Genomic DNA, 23,978 nt, shown 5'->3' with positions numbered 1-23,978 from the left:
GGCTGCTGGCATGCATCATAGGACGCACCAGAAACAAAATGGAGAAGCCTGACCCACGCTTTTGTTCCCGCTCAACTCTCTCGGAGAGCTCTCTGACCCAGACTCCCAAAGACTACATTACCCCTACGGCAGCACCATCCCTCATGAACAAGTTGGATGTAATCCATCAAGAAATTAGGAACTCACAAGTGGCAATTGAACACCACCTCGGGGCCATCACGACTGACATAAGCCTCCTCAAAGATGATCAGCTCAAATAGGCTGACAGTAAAATATAACAAACGGGCTCGGTCTGCCATAACCTTGGGCCATACAGATCTCTCATCACAGCTCATCCACTTGCGCTGGCAAGTGAAGCAGCTCCGGTCCCATGCTGATGATGCTGAAGGGAGAGTGCGTCGCAATAATATCAAGGGGATCCCAGAGCGCGCAAAGGGCCCCCATGCCACTCAGTTCATAAAAGACTGGCTATGAAAGATGGCACCAGATGGGTTGTCCGAGATGTTTGTGGTGGAGCAGGCTCAAAGGGTCCCCTCCAGGCGGCCTCTACCCGGAGCTCCGCTGCGACCTATGTTGGCCAGAATTCTGAACTTTGCGGATCGTTATACAGTACTAAGTGCTGCATGCAAAAAAAGCTCCTATCATAGAAAACACTAGAGTCTTGTTGAACCCGGACTATACAATCACCGTCCAGCGCCATTGCGCTTCTTCCAAGAGCTCCGCTATTTCCGGCCAGGCTCACAGTGATCCATGCATAACAGACCATCTTCTTTGAAACACCAGAAAAAGCATGGGTCTGGCTGGGCTTAAATATACACTTGTTTATGTTTGTACATGTATATTTGTTAATGCAATAGGCCTCGTGTTTTTGACAATAGGCCTAGTCAGTCAGCCATTTGGCTTTGTCAGTGCTCGTTTTGTTTTGACATGGTTTTTCTAATTTTTTATTACTGGGCATGCCAGGTCCAGGCCACTATAAAAAAAAATGTGTAAAAGCAAAATGGTTTTGCTCTAAAAAATTAAAAAATAAAAAAGCCATACACCTTGCCTTAGTAGTCCCAAACACTAAAGGGAATTACTTTGAGTGTTAAAGTATTGCTTAGGAAAGGGCAGAATGAATTCACTTTCAATGAAGCAAACCAATTGATGAAGTGGGCTGACCAATTCCCCTATGCTGTATAATGTCGTTGATAGTAAAAAGGTGATTGACTGAACAGATCAATGAATGCAGAGAACTCAAAGAAGGACTCTATAAATAAACCGATGTGTGGCGTTAGCACACATGGCTTTACCATGTATATAATCCCACACGTGTTTTTTGCGTGTGTGTGTGTGTGTGTGTGTGTGTGTGTGTGTATATATATATATATATATATGTGTGTGTGTGTGTGTGTATACATGTTTTGGAAAAGAGCCCATATATATGTATACATATATACACGTTTTCTTTTTAAGTCTTCCCCCACACTCCAACTTTTTTTTTTTTTTTTTTGAATTGCTTAAAAAGTATGACCCGTTTCTTATTCACTAGTCCTTGTCTGGCCATCCTGTAAGCTGCTCAAAGTAGAAAAGGAGGTTGCTGCTATTTTTACTCCAAAGAAAAATTTAATATTTATGTAGCAAATGCATAGTTACGTTTTCTTCCCTGTTTAATTTGTAGAGCAGGCTTTTTTGTCAGATCTTTCAAAAGATAATTATTTTACTGAATGCTTCGCATCCTCTTCACTCTTTATTCCTGCTTGAAGTAAGAATGGCTTTTCTCTCCCTTCTGTTTTCTGTTATTTTCAGTCTTCACAGATATTAATGAAGATCACATGATGAAAAGAAATCTTAGTTGTCTATCATGAGTATGTCTGTTAGTCATTAACAGCCTTCTTTCTTTTCCGGTAGTGTGCAAAAAGTGGATAATGAAATGATGGAAATCTTTTACTCCTACTACATGGTAAAAATGAACTGAGCCTAATCATTCTTTGCATTCATAGATAGCAGAGGAACCAGTTTATCTAGCATTATAGTATCATGTTACTCTTTGTGAGGGTAGCTGCCAGTCTAGGCTTTCTGCATCTCATTTTTAGTGGAAGCGTGAAAATGTTTTATTCACTGCTACTCTAGTGCAAGATATCTAGCTCCTTTGAGCAGTCATATGTGAGAAAGTGCCCTCTTTCTGCATGGTTGACCCAACTTTTTGCTGAATTGCTGATGTGCTTTGACTGAGTGTGCCCTTGGCTCCTGCTAACCAGGTACCCAGGGCCTATGTTCTTTCCCTAAACCTGCATTGAAGCCTAAACCAAATTGGCAACTCTGGCAACAGGTCAGCCCCTGGTAAATGGTACCACAGGTACCCAGGGCACTATGAGTAGAGAAAGCCTCTAAGGGCTGCAGCACTTATTGTGCCAACCTGCGAGGTCCTGTACCTTCACACTCACACACTGCATTTGCAGGCTGCGTGTTTTGATGCAGAACAAGGTGAAGAGTCAACATGACAAACATCCCTGTGTGCCATGTCTACAACCCACTGCCCTGGCATAGATCAGTCACCCCTCTAGCTGGGTGCACTATACCAGTAGTGAGGGTATAGGTGCATGAGCCCTGTACCACTACAGTGTCTAAGTCCATTCTTAGACTTTGTAAGTGCAGTGCTGCCATTAAGAGTATATGGAGCTGGGAGTTTGTCATTCCGAACTCCACAGCACCATAATGGCCACTCTGAAAACTGAGAAGTTTGGTATCACCACCAGACATGTTTCTGGACCCCTGGGTCGAGAGCCTTCTGCTATCGGGGGCCTGAAACAATGCACATCCTTGGACAAGGTGCCAAGCCTTCTCTCCCTGGATGGGCAGGGTCCACGAAGAGGAAGCTTCAAAGGGTTGCCGCCTTTGTGAGCTTCCCCAGGCCACTTGCTGCTTTCAGCAACTCGTCCCCACTGGTTCTGTCCCCTACTTTGGGCGGGAGAACTGGTGGGAAAAACAAGTGAGGAAGAGAGGTGTGACCACCTCTGCCAACTTCACCCCTCAGGTGGGGGAGGCGAGGTGCAGCCCAATTCTTAGTCAACGCCATCTTGCAGATGGAGGACTCAGCCAACCAGGGAAAGGCTTATGCCCCCCCCTTCCACTGGAGGGTGGCATAATAGGCGGTGTACCCACCCCAGGGAAGGGACCCATTGATCCCAACATTTTACCTACATGTAACGCCCCTAAATCTAGTATTTAGGGACACCCCTGAACCTTGCTTCCTCAGACAGGAAGAAACTACAAGAAGAAGGACCGAACAGCAATGCAGCAGCTAACAAGAGGAAGACACCCACTGACTTGGCCCCAGCTCTACCGGCCTGTCTCCACCTCGAGCCTGCTCCTGCGAAATCCCGGTTTGTCCGGCAGCCAGCAACCTCAAAAACCCTGGAGGACCTGCCTTCCTTCAACGACAAAGACTGTCTCCCCCGTGAACACCGGATTTGTTCATCTTCAACCTCTGGCTCTGGCCGGACACCACGAATCCGCGCCACTCTGCACCCGCCGTCCACGGCCCGAACTCGAGTGGGAAAACACGACAAGGTCTCCCCAGCGATCCTGACCCGAGATCCGGCGACCCCTGACATGCCTCAAGCCTCCAGCTGATGCCTGCAGCCTAAATCCGGAAGGTCCCCCCAACCGCAACTAGGACCTGGTAAGATGATGTGACCCTAAAGACACCTAAGAAGATGTGACCCTAAAGACACCCCTGCACCCGACTCCCCACGGCCTTGGGTGGTCCAACTGACGGTGCCTAACCAACCCTAAAGATCCTAACTTACCTCTCGAAGTGGTTGTCGCACCTACAAGACCTTTGCCCCCAAGCCTGCAGTGCCTTTGCAAACAGGAGGTTCCCCATTGCAAACAGGGCACCCAACGTCAAACAACTCCCTGCACCTGGGTCGCCTTAGTGCCGCCGTAGTGCCGCACCTTTGGTGCAACTTTGTTTCCCCATTTGCCCTGAGCTAAAGTCCAGGAGCTTTGCTCCCACAACCAAGTGGCCTGCTCGTCGGCAGCCACCAACCGGAGGCTCCCTATCCCCCATTGGTTAATATTTGGGCCTCAGCACCCGGCCGCCCTAGTGCCACTGAGGGTGTAACAAGAGTGCATCCCTGACCTGGGGACCACTGAGTCTACCCCCAGAACCTCAACTCCCACTACCAAATACTTACCTTAAAACCGATAACCCAAATTTCCTCCATCGGATAATATTGACTGTTTTTCTTGGAAGAGTTTTTAAGTGTGGAGTTTGAAAACCTAAAGACATTTTTCAAAATTGCACTAACAAAAACAATGTAAACAAGAAATTTCCCAGTGTAGTATCCAGGTATACTACACTGTGTAAGAAAAGTAATCTCAAAAGTAACATAACTGTAATCTTGCTGAAAATCCTATACAAAGTAGATGTACTGTATTTACAAGGCATTGCATTTCTCAGAAACAATACTGTAGGTCAAAACAAAGTGCATTTACAAATCCAAACTGTATTACAACTGTATATTTACTGCAAAGTGTTCATCACTTACCTGTGCCAGGCTTGCTTGGTTCTAGAAAATAAAATAACTAAAAGAATATTTTTATACAAAATCAATTGGTTTAACGTTTAGTCTGAGTGGTGTGGATTCATTTGCTGACTGTGTACAACAAATGCTTAACACTGTCCTCTGATAAAGCCTTACTGCACGACAACATTACCACAAATAGAGAGTGAGGTGCTATCTAACTTTACCTCTGCCTATCTCTGGGGGTTCCACTGTACTCTGTACACGCAATACCTTACTTTGGTACAGTGTATATAGAGCCAGCTTCCTACAACATAAGAACATTTATTTGCCGATTCCATCACTGCTCTATCAGATAGCTGTAGTGTATTTACCTACCACACAATAATTGGGACGCCGAGAATCACTGTGATACAGGCAAGGAAAGAGCCTAAAATGTACAGTGACAAAAAGAGATCTGTGGGGGTGTAGAGTGGACTGGGTATTCCTCTCCTCTGCCCTTCGCAGCTTCAGACTGGGGGAGAAATATATATGGATGAATCAAGCTAACGATGCTAGCCCCTGGTCAAGGGTTGTGGTCCACGGGAAAATCTCTTCATCGTTTACATTGGAAAGGGGTACACGGCAAGGGTGCCCTCTTTCTCCCTTGCTCTTCGCTTTAAGCATTGAACCATTAGCAGCTCAAATTAGGGCCTCTCCCCACATACAAGGCATTCTTTTCAGATCTATGGATCACAAAATCTCCTTGTTTGTAGACTACATACTTCTGACACTCACTTCCCCACAGAACCCGCTTTTAGCTCTGCAGACAGAGCTGCAGAAGCTTGAATCGGTGGTAGGTTTTAAGATGAACCTTACCAAGTCCTTTCTATTCAATCTGACGGTACCGAAGGGCAAGATGGCAGATTTGACCTCTTGTACACCCTTCCAGTTGTCACACAAACAAATCACACCTCGGGTTGCATACCTATACACGGCTAATTTCCCACCCCTCCTTCGCCAATTGCAACAAGAAGTAATGGGCTTCAATGTACTTAACTTGGATGGGTAGGATTAATGCGATCAAGACGATGATCCTACCTCCGGTGCTGCATTTGTTTCAGGGCCTACCAACTGAAAGTTTATTTGGCATAATCGTAGGGCTCATTTCTCAAACAAATAATTATGGGTTGCTAAAGAAGGGGATGGGGGGGGGGCTTGCACTCCTGAACTTTCCAGCATATATTAGAGCAGCACAACTCCGGGTGATTTCGGAATGGTCCTTGAGAGAGTCAGAGAAACACTGGCTCCACATGGACAGAGCGGTCACTTGCAGAAAAATCGGAAAGAGACCGTAGTTATAGATTCCTTACCTTAAAAATTACCCCTAGTTGTCAGACTGGATCCGGAGAATAATTTTCGTAGCAGTACCCCTGCGCGTCGGTAGGCGGCGTTGGTCGACTCCACGTCCATCGTCCGCGTCGTGGTCGCCGGGATGACTTTGTGGTGTCTACTTAGACGCCGCCCCTGCATGCTGACGTCAGTGCTTTCTTTTTCCGTGCCAGCCAGCGTAGATCCGGAGAGAGCTTTGCCGCAAGTCATTTTTGACTAACCCTTTTTTCGACTTTTGTCGACGTCTTTTCCGAGTCTTCGAATCCTGATGCACGAGGGATGTCCCATCGTCGGACTGGTTTCAAGCCCTGTAACCCGTGTCACAACTGATGTCGGTCACTGATCCACACCTCATGTTTCTTTGGTGCCTAGAGTGTGACCACGATCTGAAGGCGTGCTCCGACTGCCGGGCCATAAACCCGAAGTCTTTGCAGGAGCAGTCCCAAAAGCTTTTGAATTCCCAGCAGTCTGCTCCGTGCCGTTCGAGGTCCCGGTCGAGAGGAAGGTCGCGGGACCGGTCACTGAGTCATCACCATTCCTCCTCGAAGTCTTAGCACTCCTCCGGTAAGTTGACGCACAAGAAGAAGGTGAAGAAGCCTCATTGCTCTTCGTCTTCTCCCTGTCTGTCGGCTGACGTGACGCAGGACCTGGAGAATCGTTGCTCTCCGACTTGATCTTCGGAGCCCGCTGGGACGGCCCAGCGCTTTCCTTCCTTTCCCGGAGCCGGCGCGTCCCCTGCCCAACTTCGTGCATTTAATGAAGCGTACCATAGCATTTTTGAGCAGCCCGACTCCGCAGGGGCGCCTTTGGGCCCAACGGACTTGGCTGGGGGCCCTGAGCCTTCGATGCCGGCGACTCCGGCCTCCGCTCTGAAGGGCCTCCATGGATGTATGCCTGGGTCCGGATCTGCGCCGGTCGACCTCACAGTACCTTCCCCGGTGCCGATTCCAGTGACGCCCCTGACGCCAGGTGTGCCCCCTAACCTACATCGACCCCAGCCTCACCCCTTACTTGGGACCCGGTGCCATCCGATGTCGGTACCGGCACCAGAGGGTACTTTTGTACCGCTGTTCATTCCTGGCATTCCCTATCACCCTGAGTGGCAGCCAGATAAGGGTGAAGAGGACTGGGAGGGGTTTGTTGACCCTCTAGCTGATCAGCTTGAAGAGCCGGACTGGCGAGAGGAGTTGGGTGCACCAGTGGTCTGGATACCTCCCCAGATCTTGGCATGCTTAACCCCCCCTACCGTGGCTACGTAGGTGGGGGCTTCCTACGGTTTTGTGTTGCGTAGGGTGGCTGAGGCCTTGGGCCTCGAGCTTCCTACAGTGGCAGTCAGTACTAACCTCCTGACAGAGGTGCTTCACCCAGCAGCGGCCTCTTCGGAGCCCCTGTTGCCTTTTAACAAAGCCCTAACCAACATCCTTATTGGCACTTGGTTCAAGCCCAGCACAGGGGCTCCTGTGGACAGGATGATTTACTGACGCCACCTCCCGGCCGACCCACTTTTCCTCTCCCAACACCCCACGCCAAGAACTTGGTGGTCCAAGCCTTGTCCTTGAAAGGCGCATTCCCTACTACTCCCCCTGATTGGGAATCCAAGAAGCTGGACCACCTTGGGAAGATGTTTTCTTCCGCCAGCTTAGGGCTGCAGACAGTGAACCCCGCATGCTTCTTGGACCGCTATACCCATACGGTGCGGGATACGGTTGCACAAGTGCTGCCACAGTGCCTGTTGGAAGCACGGGCCGTGCTCACCCCCGCAGTTGCTGAGGGTCGAGACAGAGCTAATTTCACCATCAGGTGGGGGTTGGATACCGCAGACTCTCTGGGCAGAACGGTTTCCACGTCGGTAGCCCTGAGGCGCTACGCCTGGTTGAGGACGTCTGGTTTTTCAGGGGATGGGATGTCCAATCTACCCTTTTGGACATGCCATTTGATGGCTGTTGCCTGTTTGATGACGAGGCAGACTCAAGGATTCCAGGGCTACGGCCAGATCTTTGGGCCTCGCAGTAACCTCTCGCCCCATGCAGTCTGCCTTTCACCCCTTTCGTGGCTACGGAAGGGGTGCCCCATCACGTTCCACCAAGTTGAGCCACAGGACTGCGCAAGCTACCCAGCCTATGCGTGGCCTCAGACGTGGGACCCAGCAGCGCGGGTCTGGGGGCCAGCGGGCCGGCCAGTCCACCTATAGTCCCCCTGTAGCAGCCTCCAAACCTTCCCAGTCTGACCTTTCAGGGCCACCAGAGGTCAGTGGGCGGCAGGATTCGCCATCACCTTCCCCACTGGCAAAACACCACATCGGACAGGTGGGTTTTGCAGATAGTCCGAAGGGGCTACTCCCTCCCCTTGGAGACTACCATTCCCACCATACCGCCAGCCATCCATCGCATGTAGGATGATCACTTGCCCCTTCTCCGCCAGGAAGTTACGGCTCTCTTGGCCAAGGGATCTATCGAACGGGTCCCTGTGCCAGAAGTAGGTCGTGGTTGCTATTCCCACTACTTTCTGGTACCCAAAAAAGACAAAGGCCTGCGTCCTATTGTAGACGTCAGTGCCATCAACCGCTTTCTCCGGAAGGAGAAGTTCAAGATGCTCACTTCGGCACAGGTCCTCTCTGCCCTCAATCACAGAGACTAAATGGTAGCGTTGGGCTTACAGGATGCCTATTTCCACATACCTGTCCTGCTATCCCACAACCGTTACCTACGGTTCATGGTAGGCCACGAGCATTTCCAGTTTACCGTGCTCCCCTTTGGCCTTACCAGTGCCCTGCGGGTGTTCACAAACATGATGGTGGTGGTCGTAGCTCATCTGCGCAGATCAGTCTTTCCCTATCTCGATTACTGGGTGTTGAAGGCGGGCTCGCCCCAGGCTATTGTTTCCCACTGTAGTGTAGTTCCTATATCCCTGATAGGCTCTGCGCATTGGAATAATATACACTATATTTTTGACATAGGACTGAGGTCAGTATGTCTCTATCAAGCACATTAAATTTAATTACTTGTGTGTGCCAGCTAACTCAGAGGTCACTAGAAACTTCTTGAATATACAAGAAGGGATTAGTTTCTGACAACTGCATAAACATGACCACTTTGTTTCCCTTAGAGTCGGAACAATCTCAGAACCGTGGAAACAATAGATACGTTTCACTTAGTCTATCGTGCATGCTTAGTTTCTACAGAGTTCCACAGAAATAGAGAGACTGGCGTTTCAATAAAAAGGGGTTTATTGAACAGTCTTATTTCTCAATCAAGAGATATGAACTGCTACAATCGTAAGACAGGATGCGAAGTACAATACGTACAGGGTTAGCAGTAAGATAAAATAATACTGCAATAGCATGGTTTGTAGCTATGACAAATATTCATAAAAATCATTACATAAATAACACCGGCTAAAATGTTAATACTCATCTGATGCTTCTAAATAGTTCTACCCAAGTGTACCTAACCTAAGTATAGTATGAGGTAAGACGTAGGTGCTGTCTTCTAAAGTATAGCTAGCTATAGTTTTAGATTTGCCAAGATTTGCCAAAAGTTTCTCTAAGTTCTAGTCTGCTCCATACCTTAGAATGTGTGAGGTTGGAATCTCTTTCCGGGACTTGAAATCTAACACCCCGCAAGGGGAGTCAGAAACACTGGAGCTGGATTCTCTGCGAGGAGGATGACAGCGTCTGGTCAGTGCATCAGGCGGGAACTCTATCTCCTTCCGAACTTGTCGCGGGAAACCGCAAGTAGGCAGTCAAACTGGACCGTACCGGAACCAGGGCAAGTGCAGGTATATTTATACCTTGAAGGTGTTTAGGAATGCCTGTATTGACGTAAAAGTCGGGCATCGGAACGTCATGAATGAACCCCTAAGGAATAGATGTTCATGCAGTATAAATGAGTTCTTGGAGAAATCAATATCCAAGCAAGGGAAATTCCTATAGGCTTAAGTCTTGTTTTCCAAGAACTCGTTGTGACGTAGATGAACGGATGTAGGTGGCCATGCCTGTATTTGGTTAGCATGGACAATGCCTAAAGAAGGGCTCGATTTTCTATGCCTAATTAAGGGCAATATGAATTGTACCTTTATAAGGGCATAAATCTGGAAACCTATACACGGAATCTAAATCTACACACAACACCACCTCCAGACTATGGCAGACCTCCTGCATTCGCTGGGGTTCACTATCAAGGTGCCGAAGTCGCACATGATTCCCTCTCAGAAGCTCCTTTCCATCGGCTCTGTTCTGTACACAGAGCAGTTTTCGGCCCATCCTCCCGAGCAGTGAGTCCGGGATATTCTGGCTGTGATACCGATGTTTCCCCCTCTATCCCGGATTTCTGTGAGACTGACCCTGAGGCTGCTGGGCCTCATGGCCTCCTGCATCCTGCTAACGGATCATGCCAAATGGCATTTGAGGGTTCTGCAGTGGGACCTGAAGTTCCAGTTGGCGCAGCATCAGGGGAATTTTTCCGATGTCATCCAGTTCTCAGAGGGGACTGCACGTCAGTTGCAGTGGTGGGTCACGAACCAGGATTGGATCAACATCAGATCCTTCTCCCTTCCCCAACCAGAGTTCACAGTGGTGACAGATGCCTCACTCTTGGGATGGGGCAGCCACATGGGAGAGGCGGAGATCAGGGGTCTCTGGTCTCTGGCGGAGTCCGGGCTCCACATCAACCTTCTAGAACTCGGGGTGATCCGTCTCGCACTGAAGGCATTCCTTCCTTCTGTCCGAAGAAGTAGTGTTGGTGTTCACGGACAGCACCACCGCCATGTTGTACTGCAACAAACCGGGTGGAATGAGGTAGTGAACCCTGTGTCATGAGGCTCTTCGCCTTTGGACATGGCTAAAACATCAGGGCATATCCCTGGTGGTTCAACACCTGGCAGGTTTCCTGAACGCCAGGGTGGACAACTTCAGCCGCCGGTGCATGATGGATCATGAATGGCGTCTTTACTCAGAGGTGATGCAGTCTATTTCAGAAGTGCGGAGAGCCTTGGTTAGATCGATTTGCCACCAAAGAGAACGCGCAATGTCAGCAGTTCTGCGTGTTGGAGTTTCCAAGGCAGCACTCGCTCTGGGATACCTTTCAGTACAGGTGGAAGTGTGGCCTCCTGTGCGCCTTTCTGCCTGTACCACTTCTACCCAGAGTGCTGAAGAAGATCAAGCGTGACCGGGCCCAAGTCATTATTGTGGCATCCGGATTAGGCGCAAAGTCTGGTACCCCGAGCTCTTGAGCATGGGCATCGATCCTCCGATCAGACTGCCCCTTCAGAAAGATCTTTTGTCGCAGCAAAAAAAACGGTCCTTCACCCGAACCTGTCCAGCCTCCACCTTCTTGCATGAAGATTGAGCGGAGACAGTTGACGGCTTTCGACCTTCCTCCCGAAGTCTGTAATATCATCTTGTCAGACATGTGTCCATCCACTAAAATGGTATACGCCTGTTGATGGAACAAATTTGTGGCATGGTGCACAGCAACGGTTGTGGATCCCCTTTCTACTCCTCTTTCAGAGGTTCTCCTCTTCATTCTCTCTTTGGCCCAAAGGGCTCTGGTCTGGGCACCCTTAAAGGCTATCTTCGGCCATTTCAGCCTTATTTTGCCTCCCTGATCAGCCTTCTCTTTTCAAGTCCTCTATTGTAAACAGATTTCTGAAGGGCATTACTCATCTCTTTCGTCCATCTCCTTTTCGTAATGCCCCAGTTGGACTTAAATCTTGTCCTTACTTATCTTGTGTGTCCTCCTTATGAGCCACTATATAATTGTCCTTTACGTCTTCTTACTTTAAAGACTCCTTTCCTGCTCGCCTTCACCTCTGCTCACAGGGTAAGTGAGCTTCAGGCTCTGTCGTCCACACCTCCCTTTCTTGCTGTCCATCCGGACAAAGTGGTCCTTTGTACTAGGCCCTCTTTTCTGCCCAAAGTGGTTACCTCTTTCCACATTGGTCAGACCATCACATTGCCCACCTTCTTCCCGCCCCGCACGCCTCTGAGGAGGAGAGATTCCACCGTCTGGATCCAAAACGTGCACTGTCCTACATTGACTGTACTAAAGACTTCGGGTGGAGGATCAACTGTTCGTGGATTATGTGGACTCCAAGAAAGGTCGGGCCATGCACAAACATACCATCGCTCGATGGGTTGTCCTATGCAATCAAAATCTGCTATTCTATGGCAGAAAAGGAACCTCCAGTAGGACTGCATGCCCACTCTACCAGGGCGACGGCAGCCACTACTGCATTGGGACTTGGTGTTCCGCTGGTTGATATCTGCCAGGCAGCCATGTGGGCATCCTTGCACACGTTCACAAGACATTGCTGCCTGCACAGCCAAGTCCAGAAAGACTGCTTTTTCGGCCGTTCTGTTCTCCAGGACTTCTGGTGTGAACTTAGGTCGCAGACCCACTACCGGGGTGGGCGTTACTGGGGCATCTATCCTAAGGTAAGAAATCTATAACTACGGTCTCTTTCAGATGAACAAGTTACTTAACTTTGGTAACGATGTATCTGTAAGAGACATATATAGTTTAGATTCCTTACCGCCCCACCCATCCTCCCTATTCTGCGAACTGACTTGTAGGGATAGGGACTCCCTTCCAGGGCCCTAGTTATGTGCACCAGTGGTCAGTGTCTTGCATGGTTCTGCGCTCCTGGCGTGGAAAGTCGTGTCATAACTGACGTCAGTGCGCAGGGGTGTTGTCTAACTAGATACCACAATGTCATCCCGGTGACTATGACGCCGACGACGGACCCGGAGTCTACCAACCCCATCTATGGACACGTAGGGGTACTGCTACCAAACAAATTATCTGGATCTTGTCACGATCAACCAAGCTCCTCAGGATCAGGGCGATGCTCAAAGGGGTCCACCTCCTGACTTCCCCACACTCTGATGAAATAAGAGCACAGAGTATAAAGACAGTCAAGCGAGGGATAGGGATAGGGTAGGAACAGCGGTGGAAGAGGGAAGACCTGCAACAAAATAAGCAAAGGATTAATAGGGTACAACGCTCTGTCTACTCTCATTTAAATCTCACTAGCGTCCTAACCATACCTAAAAAGGAGTGCTCCCGAGGTGGACCCCTTCCCTCACTCTGGCAGGATACGTCTCTCACCATAGGAAAGGTACTCACACCTAAAGGGTGAACACAAATAATTAGGCTCAATACAACGTACCATGATGGTAAACAGCCACTGGCATATCACATACATACCCACTGTCTTCCACTCTCTCTTCCACAAAAATACGAAAACGGGCCAACTCCAGCACCAAGGAAGTGTTCTCAGTATTCAGGCACAGTTCACTGGGAATATCAAAAGAGCATCAACAAGGTCCACAAGCCACTGTTCTCCAAATGTACTAGTACTAGAACGCCAAAATAAGGACTCCAGGGAATGCACAGCTGTCCCAGCCAAAGAGTTCGCTAATCCCAGATAAGTAAGTTCAAAAAGAAAAGAAACTACGGGCCTCTGTAATCGGACATCCACTCTGGATGCCCAGGGAGCTTACCTGTACTTGAGTTTCAGCGCCGATAGCTATCAAAGTCTCGAAATGAAGTTCCCCGCGAGGAACAGCCGGATCCTGCTCTCTTGTCTTCGCTGCCGCCGTCGGTGAGGGATGGATTCTCTACACAGCCGACCTCGGAGAATGCAGGTAGTGGAAGGCGCTCGCGCTCGGCCGAGCGGAACGCGCCAGACAGCTCCGTAGGAGCCTAAGCGGTAATGTTCTGGTATCCGTCCGCGGTACAATCCCCAGGCGTGGTATCTAGCAGGACACAGTCAGAGCAGCCGCTCTGACAACGGGAAAAACAACCGCCAAACAGAATCACGTACAACGCTCCCCGCGTAGTACGTGATTATATGTGTTGGGTCCCTCCCAGAAGGATGTTCTTCTGGGAGGTGTAGTTCATCTACTGATGTGGTCCTTTCTTTACGGTAGGCGCGATACGATCAAATCCTGACAGATCTAGTCTGACGCCTGGGGGTAATTTCTAAGGTAAGGAGTCTATAACTACATATGTGTCTTACAGATACATCGTTGCCGAAGTTAAGTAACTTGTTCATCTTAGTTGGAAAGCCAAAAAGAAAATTCCTACTAGAACAACTCTCAAAATATGGAATATAACAACCCGGCAGAATAATATTACAACATTCCCCTCCCTGTAAACGCCCTCATTCACCTTAATAAAGCATTTCCTGGAGGAGCCAAGATGGCGACCGGGACGGCAGCGTAGACTCCCGGCTCCGTGAACCTCCGCATCCCGCACGGATATCCTGCCTGAGATCCTCAACCTGTGCTACGTGGTCGTGTTTCTGAAGGAGAGGGGCTCCCGACTGTGTGACTCCGAGGTTTTTAGCCGTGCTATCGCCGGAGAAAACTGCATCTGAACTTTGCGGCCTGTGCGGCCCTGGAGCCGGGACATCGAGTGGACGCCGTGGCCGGGTGGCAGTGCGACAACAGCGGCCGGTGGTGACTGGGTGGAGTCGGCCCACCGGAGCGGTGCCAAACTCGGCCTACATTTCGGCGTGGTCACTTCTACTGCCCAGTGTAGCTGACCGAGTGCATGACCGGGGGTGCAAATCTTAGATCCTCCGGTGACTGCCCCTGCCTTGCTGGTGAGCTGCCCGGCCGCCGTCCGTATCCTGCCCCGATCATTGCGGGCCGCCCCCGGATTTCTACGGGAGCTGGTCCGTGGTGGGGACGACTGTTGCCCGTGACCACGGATAGTTTTTTGCCTGCCCCCGGAACCCGGTCACCCGCGACGTGGACATCGCGACGCTTGTCCCGGGGTCCCGGCCCCGGTGAGGGTCGGGCATACTTGGCGGCCATCTTGGGTCGATGAAGCCTACCATCCTGTCCGCTGGGCCGCAGCGGGCCTGTGAGCGTACGATTTTTGGGAGTGTGGCGGCGAGATCACAGAGAGCTGAGCTGGGGTACGGCGACCTCCTCGAGGCTCTTGGTACTCTTCACTCCTCCTTGGTTCATGGTTTCGTGATCTTGGGGAGTAAGCTCGATGGTGTGGCGTCGGAGTTGGGGCAGTGGCGGCCCGCCTGTCCGCACGAACACAGAGTCTACCCACACTGCGCGCAGGAGGACGCTGTGGCGGCCACCCCTGAGGTTAGTACACGACTGGACGCCCCGGCCAGTATGCTACAGTGTGTTCGACCTTCTGAGGGCCTGATCTGTCCCGGAGGCGTTGGACCTGAGTGGGATGTGGTGGCCTCATCCCGTGCATGCCCTCCTGCGACCCAGAGACAACTCCAGCAACTAATGTCTGCTTTGGCTGCTTCTGCCTTCCTGAATCTTGCGTGCAGTGCAGATCCTAGGGCAGCACTGGGAAGCCTGTTTCCTCACGCGGCGGACTGTGTTGATGCTCAGAGACTTCCACCCCACCTGTGTGCGTCGCTTCTCTGTCGTTGTTGGACATTCCTCTGCCTAGGAACATTGCGTATGGTGCTGGGTCGAGGGGTTGGCATGGGCAGAATTCCACAGAGTGGTCAGGGATGAGGCTGGCCCCTCGGGGGTGGTCGCCTAGTGGACGGGCGGGCTTGGGGTGGTGTGCTCTCCTGACATGGCTACTGGCACAATAGGTGCATAATGCTCCCCATCGTGGTTTGAGAAGATTGTTTTTGTGCTGTTCCTTGTTCACTTTAGTGGAACCTTACCGTGCGGGAGGGAGAAGCCGGGGGTCTGTTATGAAGGCCCTCCTCCAGTTTATAAATACTTTCTCTACCCCCCCGTCTGGTGGGGGTCCTTTCCTACTTCTTTTTCCCTATTCTCCTACATTTCGGGTCTGGTTCCAGGGCGACAGGCACACTGCTGGGGGGGGGGGGGGGCCGTACTCATCTGCAGAGGTGCAGGGTGGGGGGTTGGGGGAGGGGATTCTGTATTCTTTCATCTTTTTTTCCATGGCCTCCTTTTTCTTCTCCTATTCTTTTTGTTTTTCTTTTTCTGGGATCAGCGTGATACACCTCCTTTTGCTATGCCTCGTTGCCGTTCCATGTGTTCACAACTTCCGGGGTGTTCTTGGGGAGTTCTGGCGGGGGACTGCGGGCGCAACTGTATACTATGTTTTTCCCCATCCTGATGTTCTTGTGTTTGCGCCATTGATCGAATAGATTGCTGTAAATCGCTAACGTTCATTACTCTGCATATCCGTGATCGTTGTTTTAAAATTGCTTGTCACCTGATCCTTCTGCCTTGTTTCATCATAAAATGAAAACCTCTTTCTCCTGGTGCCCTACTTACGCTGTTCACAGTATTAGCAGTACGATTTTGCTCCCCGTAGTGCTGCCTGTGTTTATACTTGTCGTTATTGCTCTGATTGCTTAGCGGCCGGCCCTGGGGGGTTGTAGGCCCATACTTGTTCTTATTGAACTGTCAATAAAGGTTTTAAAAAAAAAACAAAAAAAACAAAAAAAAAAAAATAAAGCATTTCCATCAGTTCTCACTTGGGAACCATTTGATTTCTGGAGGGAAGGAGAGTATCTCACTATCTCAAACTTGTACCATGGTTGGGATATACTTACCTTTGCCAATTGCTGCAGAACTTCAATCTCCCTGTAATTGTGAGATATCATTATAAGCAATTGGTCCACCTGGTATCACATTCCCAGTACAGACAAGCAGCCACCAGGGATCTGCTTCCAATTGAAAAATGTGTGCGCCAAGGAGGGACTTCTAGGGTGACCATTTCATTCATCTATTAGCTTCTTAATGCTCAACCTCGACTCGTAGTTCAAGATGTAGGGCCTTTTGGGAAAAGGTTTTAGGCACTTCAGTTACTGTGAAACAATGGAACATGTTATTTAAGGACATACCGAAGCACAACCTATCACTAGGTTTAAGGGAGTCCCACTATAAACCTCTGTATGATTGGTATCTCCTCCCTGCAGAGCTCCACAGGATCTATCCAAACAACACGGACCGCTGTTGGAGGGGGTGTGGACTCTTAAGGGACTTAAGGCATTTTTGGTGAGACTGCCCATTGATTAGACCATATTGAAATGAGATTCTGGCCCAGATGAGGGATATCTTGGGTTACCCCCTACATCAGATGCCTGAGATTGTCCTGTTGGGGCTACGGGACCCCGTGTTGAAACGCCAAACGTTGGGAGACAGATCTGGCTATGCATGGAGGCAGCCAAGATGGCACTAGCAGCGGCATGGAAAAAGTAGACGGCCCCCTCCATGTCCCAATGGCATGTTCGTCTCTTGGCAGGGCCTAACCTTGGAGTGTTTGACTGATAAGCTCATGGACTCTCGGAAAGGATTTGATTAGATTTGGGGCCCACTGGTGGAATTCTTGTCATGGGGGTCCAGCACTGCACTTCTGCCACTCTTGTACCTGTGCCCTCCATTTACTCCAGACATAAGACTTCAAGGTACTTAGCCCCTATGGTGACATCATGAGATGACTAAACTGGCCGCAACAGTATATACCCCAACCCGTAACCCACAACCCTGTAAATCCTTACGATTGTTGATGCTCCAGGTATGCACTTTCCACCACTGTTGTATTATTTTATTGAGTTTCTAGTTTTCTCTGTCTTACAGATTGGTAATGATGAAGACAGCTGGATGTAGTCTGTAGGACCCTTATTGGGGATTATGTATTAACCATGTTGCGGGATACTGTTCAATATAATGGCATGAGTGTGATCTATGGTTCACAAGGTACTACGTTTCTTTGCTGTGTGTACTCTGATAAAATCAATAAATACAATTTTAGAAAAAAAAGATCTATGGATTCAGCCTCTGTAATACCCCACCTTGAAGTGTATGTATTATTCAGAGTGGTATAGCTGCTGCGGCAAGCCGTTTTTCAGGATGCCTCTAGCACCAGACATTGAGCGTTTGCGGAGAAGCATCTTCACTTGCAGATTGATGCTTGAATGTGGGGAACACAAAGATAAAGCAGAGGGGACAGCACATGTAAGTGATTATCAGGAGAACCTGACAGACTTTAAATCCAGTTTCCTTGAGTGAAGAAAAAAGGCATTGAAAGCAAGTGACTCCGTAGAATTCTATAGACACAGAGAATAGGGCAGCCCTTTTGGAGTGGATCAGAAGGTCTTTTTATTTTTTTTTAAGAAGCCACGAGTGGAGGCTTCATTTGCACTTGCAGGTCTTTTTCCACTATGGTCAGCCCCCAAAAGAAACAGTAAAACAAGAAGGCACCACATTTTTACTCCAGGAATCTTCATTAATAGTCATAAGTACTGAATTATCCTGCCAGCACTTTTGGAGGGACTTGAATTGTCTGATCTAGCAAAAAGAAAATATGTTGGTCTTTGCTGTATAGGTTCAAATTCATTAAAATGCTTTAAAAATGTCAATTACTCATGAATCATAAAGGATCACCAATCCAGATTTGTGATAAAAGCTTCTTCATAAAGAGGTAGAGGAGTTCTTTGCTGGTTTTCAGGCATGGGGGTGGGTGGCAAGACAGACCAAATCTAGGTTAGTGATAGCTGGGGCTGTGTCCATGGGGAGTCTGCAAACCATATTGGATTCTTGGACCATTGAAAAGAAAAATTCTACTCTAGTAACATTTTCTGGATTAGGACGGCAGTCCTAGAATTCCTTCCCTTCCCAAAAACATTTAAATTTAATGAAACTGTTGGCAGTGAGAAGCCTTTACCAGGTAAGTGTAAAATTCCTAGTGGACTGATGAAACCCTACTCACTTTCAAGTTATGTTGTTATTAGATCTGACCTTTTACTTGACATTTATCCTCCTCATCTATGCATATTGCTTACCTTCTTTCCACCAAGGCATGACCAAAGTCAAAGTGGGTAAAGAAGACTCCTCGTCAGCAGAGTTTCTGGAGAAGAGGCGAGCTGCTTTGGAAAGGTGAGTATTCCCATGCTACTTTTATTTTCTCTAAGTAGTCTTTCACGTGTTAACACCCAGAGATGACCCACAATCTTACTTCTGTCAAATATGTTCTGATGGGTCTGTAAGTGTAATTTGTTTTTGTAAGGCTATTTTCAGAGCTTAGTAAATTCCATAATTCTGCTCTCATGCCAAAAAAAGCTATTGGAACACTAAATGTGTTTTAGGCGTCAAGTGCAAATAGTAACTATTTTATTCTCAAATTTCAAATCTTTCATAGTCCTATGATTGAGTCATACCTGCTGTCAAGCAAGGGAATCCCTCTGTAATCAGAGAGTAGTGCAATAATAATCATAGTCAGAAAAAGCTTTGACCTGGTCAGAGTAGTGGGGGTGTGGCCAAGATGGTGGCTAGCACGGACATGACACTGAGCTCCGCTCTGGGCATGCCACAAAATCCTACATAACTCCTGGCCGGGCAAATGAAGCGTGTCTCACGGCGGTGAAATCCAGGTTGCCGAACCGACCCTTGCGCCGGGAACCCGGACACAAACCGGGCTGCTGTAAGTGCTCGGCATTGGCTCGCTCGAAGCCGTGGACCTCGAGTGGCGGCGACCTGCCCCGATTCGTAGCCGTTCGGCATACATTGAGTGCATTGTCCCCTTGCAGGGGCATGCATGAAGAAGGGAGCGCACAGCTTGGGGGACGCCGCCAACCTACCCTGAACCTGCCGAGGGCTCCCGTGAACCACACCCGCCGTCACCCCTGAGATACGGTGAGACGGTGAAGGGGCAAGCCTGCGGTGCTACTCTGCTGGAGATGGGCTGGGCTGTGTGGTCTACTTGGGACGCTCCCAACTGACGTGCTAGCGTTGGGCGGCCCTGAAGCATGGGAGTACCTGCTGTGAAGGATGCGTACACGGCTTGGGACATTCTCGAGGTGGCGGAATCGTATGGCTCATGATATCCTGCTGGGCCCACGTGATTGCATCCTGCAATTGTTCCTGCCTGCGTAGTGCTGTGGACTGCTAGCGTAATTGGCCTGCTGAACACGCCTTTCATCGTTGGCCACAAAGCTTGTGTAGCTTTGACATCAACTGCCTTGCCTCCCTGCAGGCCCTAATGGAGGCAACAGATTTTCCTGGGCTTGTGACTGCAGAGCTGTTTGCATGGGATGTGGACACCTGCCTGCACTACCTAAAGTCTCCTGGTTGTCTCCTTGTCTGATGGTTCCTGTCGCAGTGCATTGCTTGACCTCGGGGCCTTCTGGCTGCCCGTCGTAGGGGCCTACATTATATAAATTCAGTGCAGGGCCATTGGTGAGTGCCACAGCGCCACACACGTCTACTCTCTACTTATTTCCTGCTGGTGGCGGTATACTGGTTGAGTGACATTGCCCCTGTTTGAATCTCCTACAGGTCCCTTGTTCTCTCCTTGGTTGGTGGCCCCCGTTTGCACCCTATTTGCGGCCTATGTTTTGACTTCCAAGCTCATTGGGTGCCCAATACTCTGGTCGGCACTACACGTAACCAGAACGGAATAAGCAACAGGTAACCTGGAGCCATATCTACGCAGTGGGCTGGTGTGGTCCTGCTGGAGTCCGCTTGCTGGTCAGAAGGTTGTGCTTGGTAATTCCCCTGGCTCTCTCACTTGAACCTCGCTCATTGCCTGGGTGCGCCACGATCTCACGTCCACATCCCAGTGGGATGCAACCAGTTATTTGTTGGTGAATCGCGCCAGGTCTCTTTTGATGCCACAACTGGCAGACTATCTGGCTACACGACGCCACAAGCCCAAATTGTCGAGATGGGAGAGACCAGAACGGATAGGACGCAACCTCAGCCATCGGATGCAATGAACCTGGCTCCTGGCGTGACAAATACTGAACACACTGTGCCTGCGAATCCCGTTCATCATATTAAAATCTTTCACACCGGTTCGACAAACTGATGGCCGCAATATTGGATATTAAATCTACGTTGGTCTCTAAAATCAATTCGCTCCTTGTGGAAATAGGGTTTCTAACGGAGGACCATAAAAAACTGAAAGAGAGTGAAGGAACAGGAATCTACTTTAGCATCTTTGCGTCCCACAGTGACCACAGCAACAGCCCAGATCCAATCCCTCCAACAGGAAGTGGAACACCTGAGGTCCCGAGTGGAGAACCAGGAAGGACGGTCTTGTAGAAATAATATAAGCATAGTAGGACTGCCGGAACTGGGTAAGGCCACTGCATGGAGCTCTACTTGGAGTCCTGGTTCCCCACTGATACCCTCCAGGGCAAGAGCTTGAAGTTCTTCTCGGTTGAACAGGCAAACAGGGTACCGAGGGGCCCCTCGCATCCAGGCAATCCCCCCAGGCTTGAGGTAGCAAGACTATTCAACTACCGTGACAGGTATCCCATCCTGTAGGTAACTAGAGCTCGCAGCCCATGGCAGGTAGAGAACGCAACGGTGCATATCTACCCAGACCACACTGTCAGTACAGCACCGCAGATCCTCATACTTGGAGGTCAAGAAATGCCTGTGGGACCATGAAATACATTATTCGCTGCAATATCCAGCCAAGTTGCACATTCGCTAAAAGGACAGCACCGTCTTCTGCTCCCCTCCCCAGGAGGCCTGGGCCTGGCTAGACCAACATGGACTCACACCTGCCCCGCCTACCTCATCGGAAGACCCCTGCCAGCCATGGAAACTGGTGGGCGCGCTCTGGGATCGGGGCAAGGGTAGAGTGCAGCACCAAACAAAGGCCAAGCTTGCTCAAGAGCGTTCTCAAGCTATAAAATCGACGGTACACATCGGCAGCCCCACATCTCCTCAGAGATCAGAGTCTGACTCTGACGCAGCAATGGATCAAGCACCACTACTGACTCGCAACACGCAGCACTGTAGGAGGGTGGTCCGGTCCTCACCCCACAGACCACAGAGGAACTTGGTTGATCTCTTAGGGGGCTATCTGCGAGCCTAGTGCAGAACATTTTATGCCCACCACTGATGCAGGGGACGGCATACCTCTTAATGTATCTGCCGCATATCGCAAACAATAACTATATAAGGCTGCCAACTGGCAGTGACATACGGAACAGCTACGCCCCCTGAGAGTGATAAGTAGCTGATACAGCACCTTTATATTTCTGTCTCCCTCTTCCCCCTTTTCCTCCCCTTTTTTGTTCCTCTCTCCCTCACTCACCTCTTTGTCCCTCTGCTCATTTATACCCTACTCCTGGAGTGAGAAACTTCTGGACGCTCCTTTGCATCTCTTTCTTAATGTTAGTTCTTGTTTGGATCAATTGCATTTCAGTGCAGATGGCTGATTGCCCATTGGCAAGCCGGCCTTGTATTGGGAGTTGACTAGTTTTATCATTTGTTTCGATCTGCCTTTCTCCTTATGTCATGTATGGAGTACAGGACGGCTGGTATCTTGGCTGCTGCTGGGGTCTGTGGGATAGGGGCGGAGTGAGACAAATCACTGGTAGGGGTGGTGCTTTGTCCACAATTTTGTATTTGCTTTCTTATTTACTGTTAATTAGTTGACTAATGTTGACTATACTTTACTGACCTGGAATGTATGTGGATGGGCGGGATGGTCTAAACGCCACAAAGTCTTCTTTAACGCAGCCACAAGATCTCGTTTGCATGCTACAAGAAACGCACCTGACTTTACAAACTCTTGCATCCTCCGTAAACGCTGGAGGGGCACGGTCGTTGGTACTACATACTCTGGATATGCTAGGGGCACCCTTAGTTGGGTGGCACCAGGCATTCCTTTAAAGATACTACACACCCGGACCGACACTCAAGGCCGTTATGCAATTCTAGAGGGTCTTTTGGACAGTTCCCCATAACCCCTTCGCTGCTAGGCCTTTTTGCCCCGTGCTAATCCTTTTTCTGGTTATTTGGGGTAATTTGTGCTTAGGCCCCAGTAACTTTTTGACCATATAAGGTATCACGTCAAATTTGCATCCTTTTCTTATCATATTATGGGGATTTTAAAGGTACCCAGGGTTTGTTGATTCCCCTGAAGATGACCCATAAATTAGCCAAAATACAGCTTAACTTTGGTTTTTTGGGGAAAAATGGGAAAAAAAAGGCTACAGATGAAAGCGTCTGTTTTTCCCCTAAAAATGGTATCAACAAAGGGGTTGTGGTGCTGAAATCACCAGCTTTCAGGGACAAGCTGACGTTTGTCAGAAAACCAAATATTTTCACTCAGTTTTGGCATTTTTCCTGGACATAGCCTATTTTTGCTATTTGTTGAGCTTTCAACCTACTTCCAGTTAATGGTAAAAATGGGTATGAAAGCAATGATGGATCCTGGAAAGCTATATATATTTCTGAAAAGTAGACACAATTTGGAATTCAGCAAGGGGTCATTTGTGTAGATCCTTCAACGTTTTCGTATAGAAACTAACAGAATATAGAAGAAATTGAAAATAAGTTAAAATAAAATAGCCATTTGTGCCAACGTTTTCACCTGTAACTTCTACTAAGTATGACAGATGTTTGAAAGCAATATACTGTTACATTCACTGGACCCCTCTGGTTGTGGGGATATATAGGACTTGTAGGTTCACCAAGAACCCAAGGAACCCAGAGCCAATAACTGAGCAACGTCTTGCAACGGTTTTTTTATTGTGTACCGGGTATATAGTAATTCATTTGGAAAAACATAAACCGGGAAAAATCGGTATGAAAGTCACCTATGTATTTCTGAAATGGGGACAAAATATAGAGTTTAGAAACATTAGCTATTTGCACATCTCCGAAATTGTGGGTACCCATACCAGCATGTGAAATTATAGGTCATTTTTCAAAGTGACTTCTTTTTTACACATTGTCTTAAATTTGGAAGGCAGAAAAGCATTGAAAGTCAATAGGTAATAGCAGTTGCTCTACAATTTTGTGTTCCCCAAAGTCTCCCGATAAAAAGGATACCTCACTTGTGTGGGTAGGTATAGTGACCGTGACAGGAAACGGCCCAAAACGCAATATGGATACACCACATTTTCACAGTGAAAACCAACCCTTTTTTTGCAAAGTGCTTAGCTGTAGATTTTGAACCCTAGCTCTGCCAGTACCTAGGGAAACCTAGCAAACCTACACGTTTTTGAAAGATAGACACGCACGGGAATCCAGGATGGGGTGACTTGTCTGGCTCTCACCAGGTTGTGTTACCCAGAATCCCTTCAAACCTCAAATGTTGTCATAAACACATTTTCCTCACATTTCAGTGGTGGAAAGTTCTGGAATCTGAGTCGATCCACAAA

The 23,978-nt window shown here is 48.9% G+C and overlaps 1 protein-coding gene across 2 annotated transcripts in view; it reads left to right on the top strand.

Moving 5' to 3' along the window:
- The window catches only part of SNX1 (sorting nexin 1), a 732,138-nt gene that overhangs the window by 268,129 nt on the left and 440,031 nt on the right, over positions 1 to 23,978 (top strand). For both annotated transcript variants that reach the window (XM_085643997.1, XM_085643996.1), the window contains exon 7: positions 18,651 to 18,729. In XM_085643997.1, coding sequence (XP_085500123.1) covers positions 18,651 to 18,729 — 79 coding nt within the window. The remainder of the gene's footprint in view (positions 1 to 18,650; positions 18,730 to 23,978) is intronic.

This window comes from Triturus cristatus, chromosome 3_1 (assembly GCF_964204655.1).
Source record: "Triturus cristatus chromosome 3_1, aTriCri1.1, whole genome shotgun sequence".
Lineage (NCBI taxonomy): Eukaryota > Metazoa > Chordata > Amphibia > Caudata > Salamandridae > Triturus > Triturus cristatus.
Note: the sequence above shows the minus strand (reverse complement) of the source record. Positions and strands in the feature narration are given on the sequence as shown.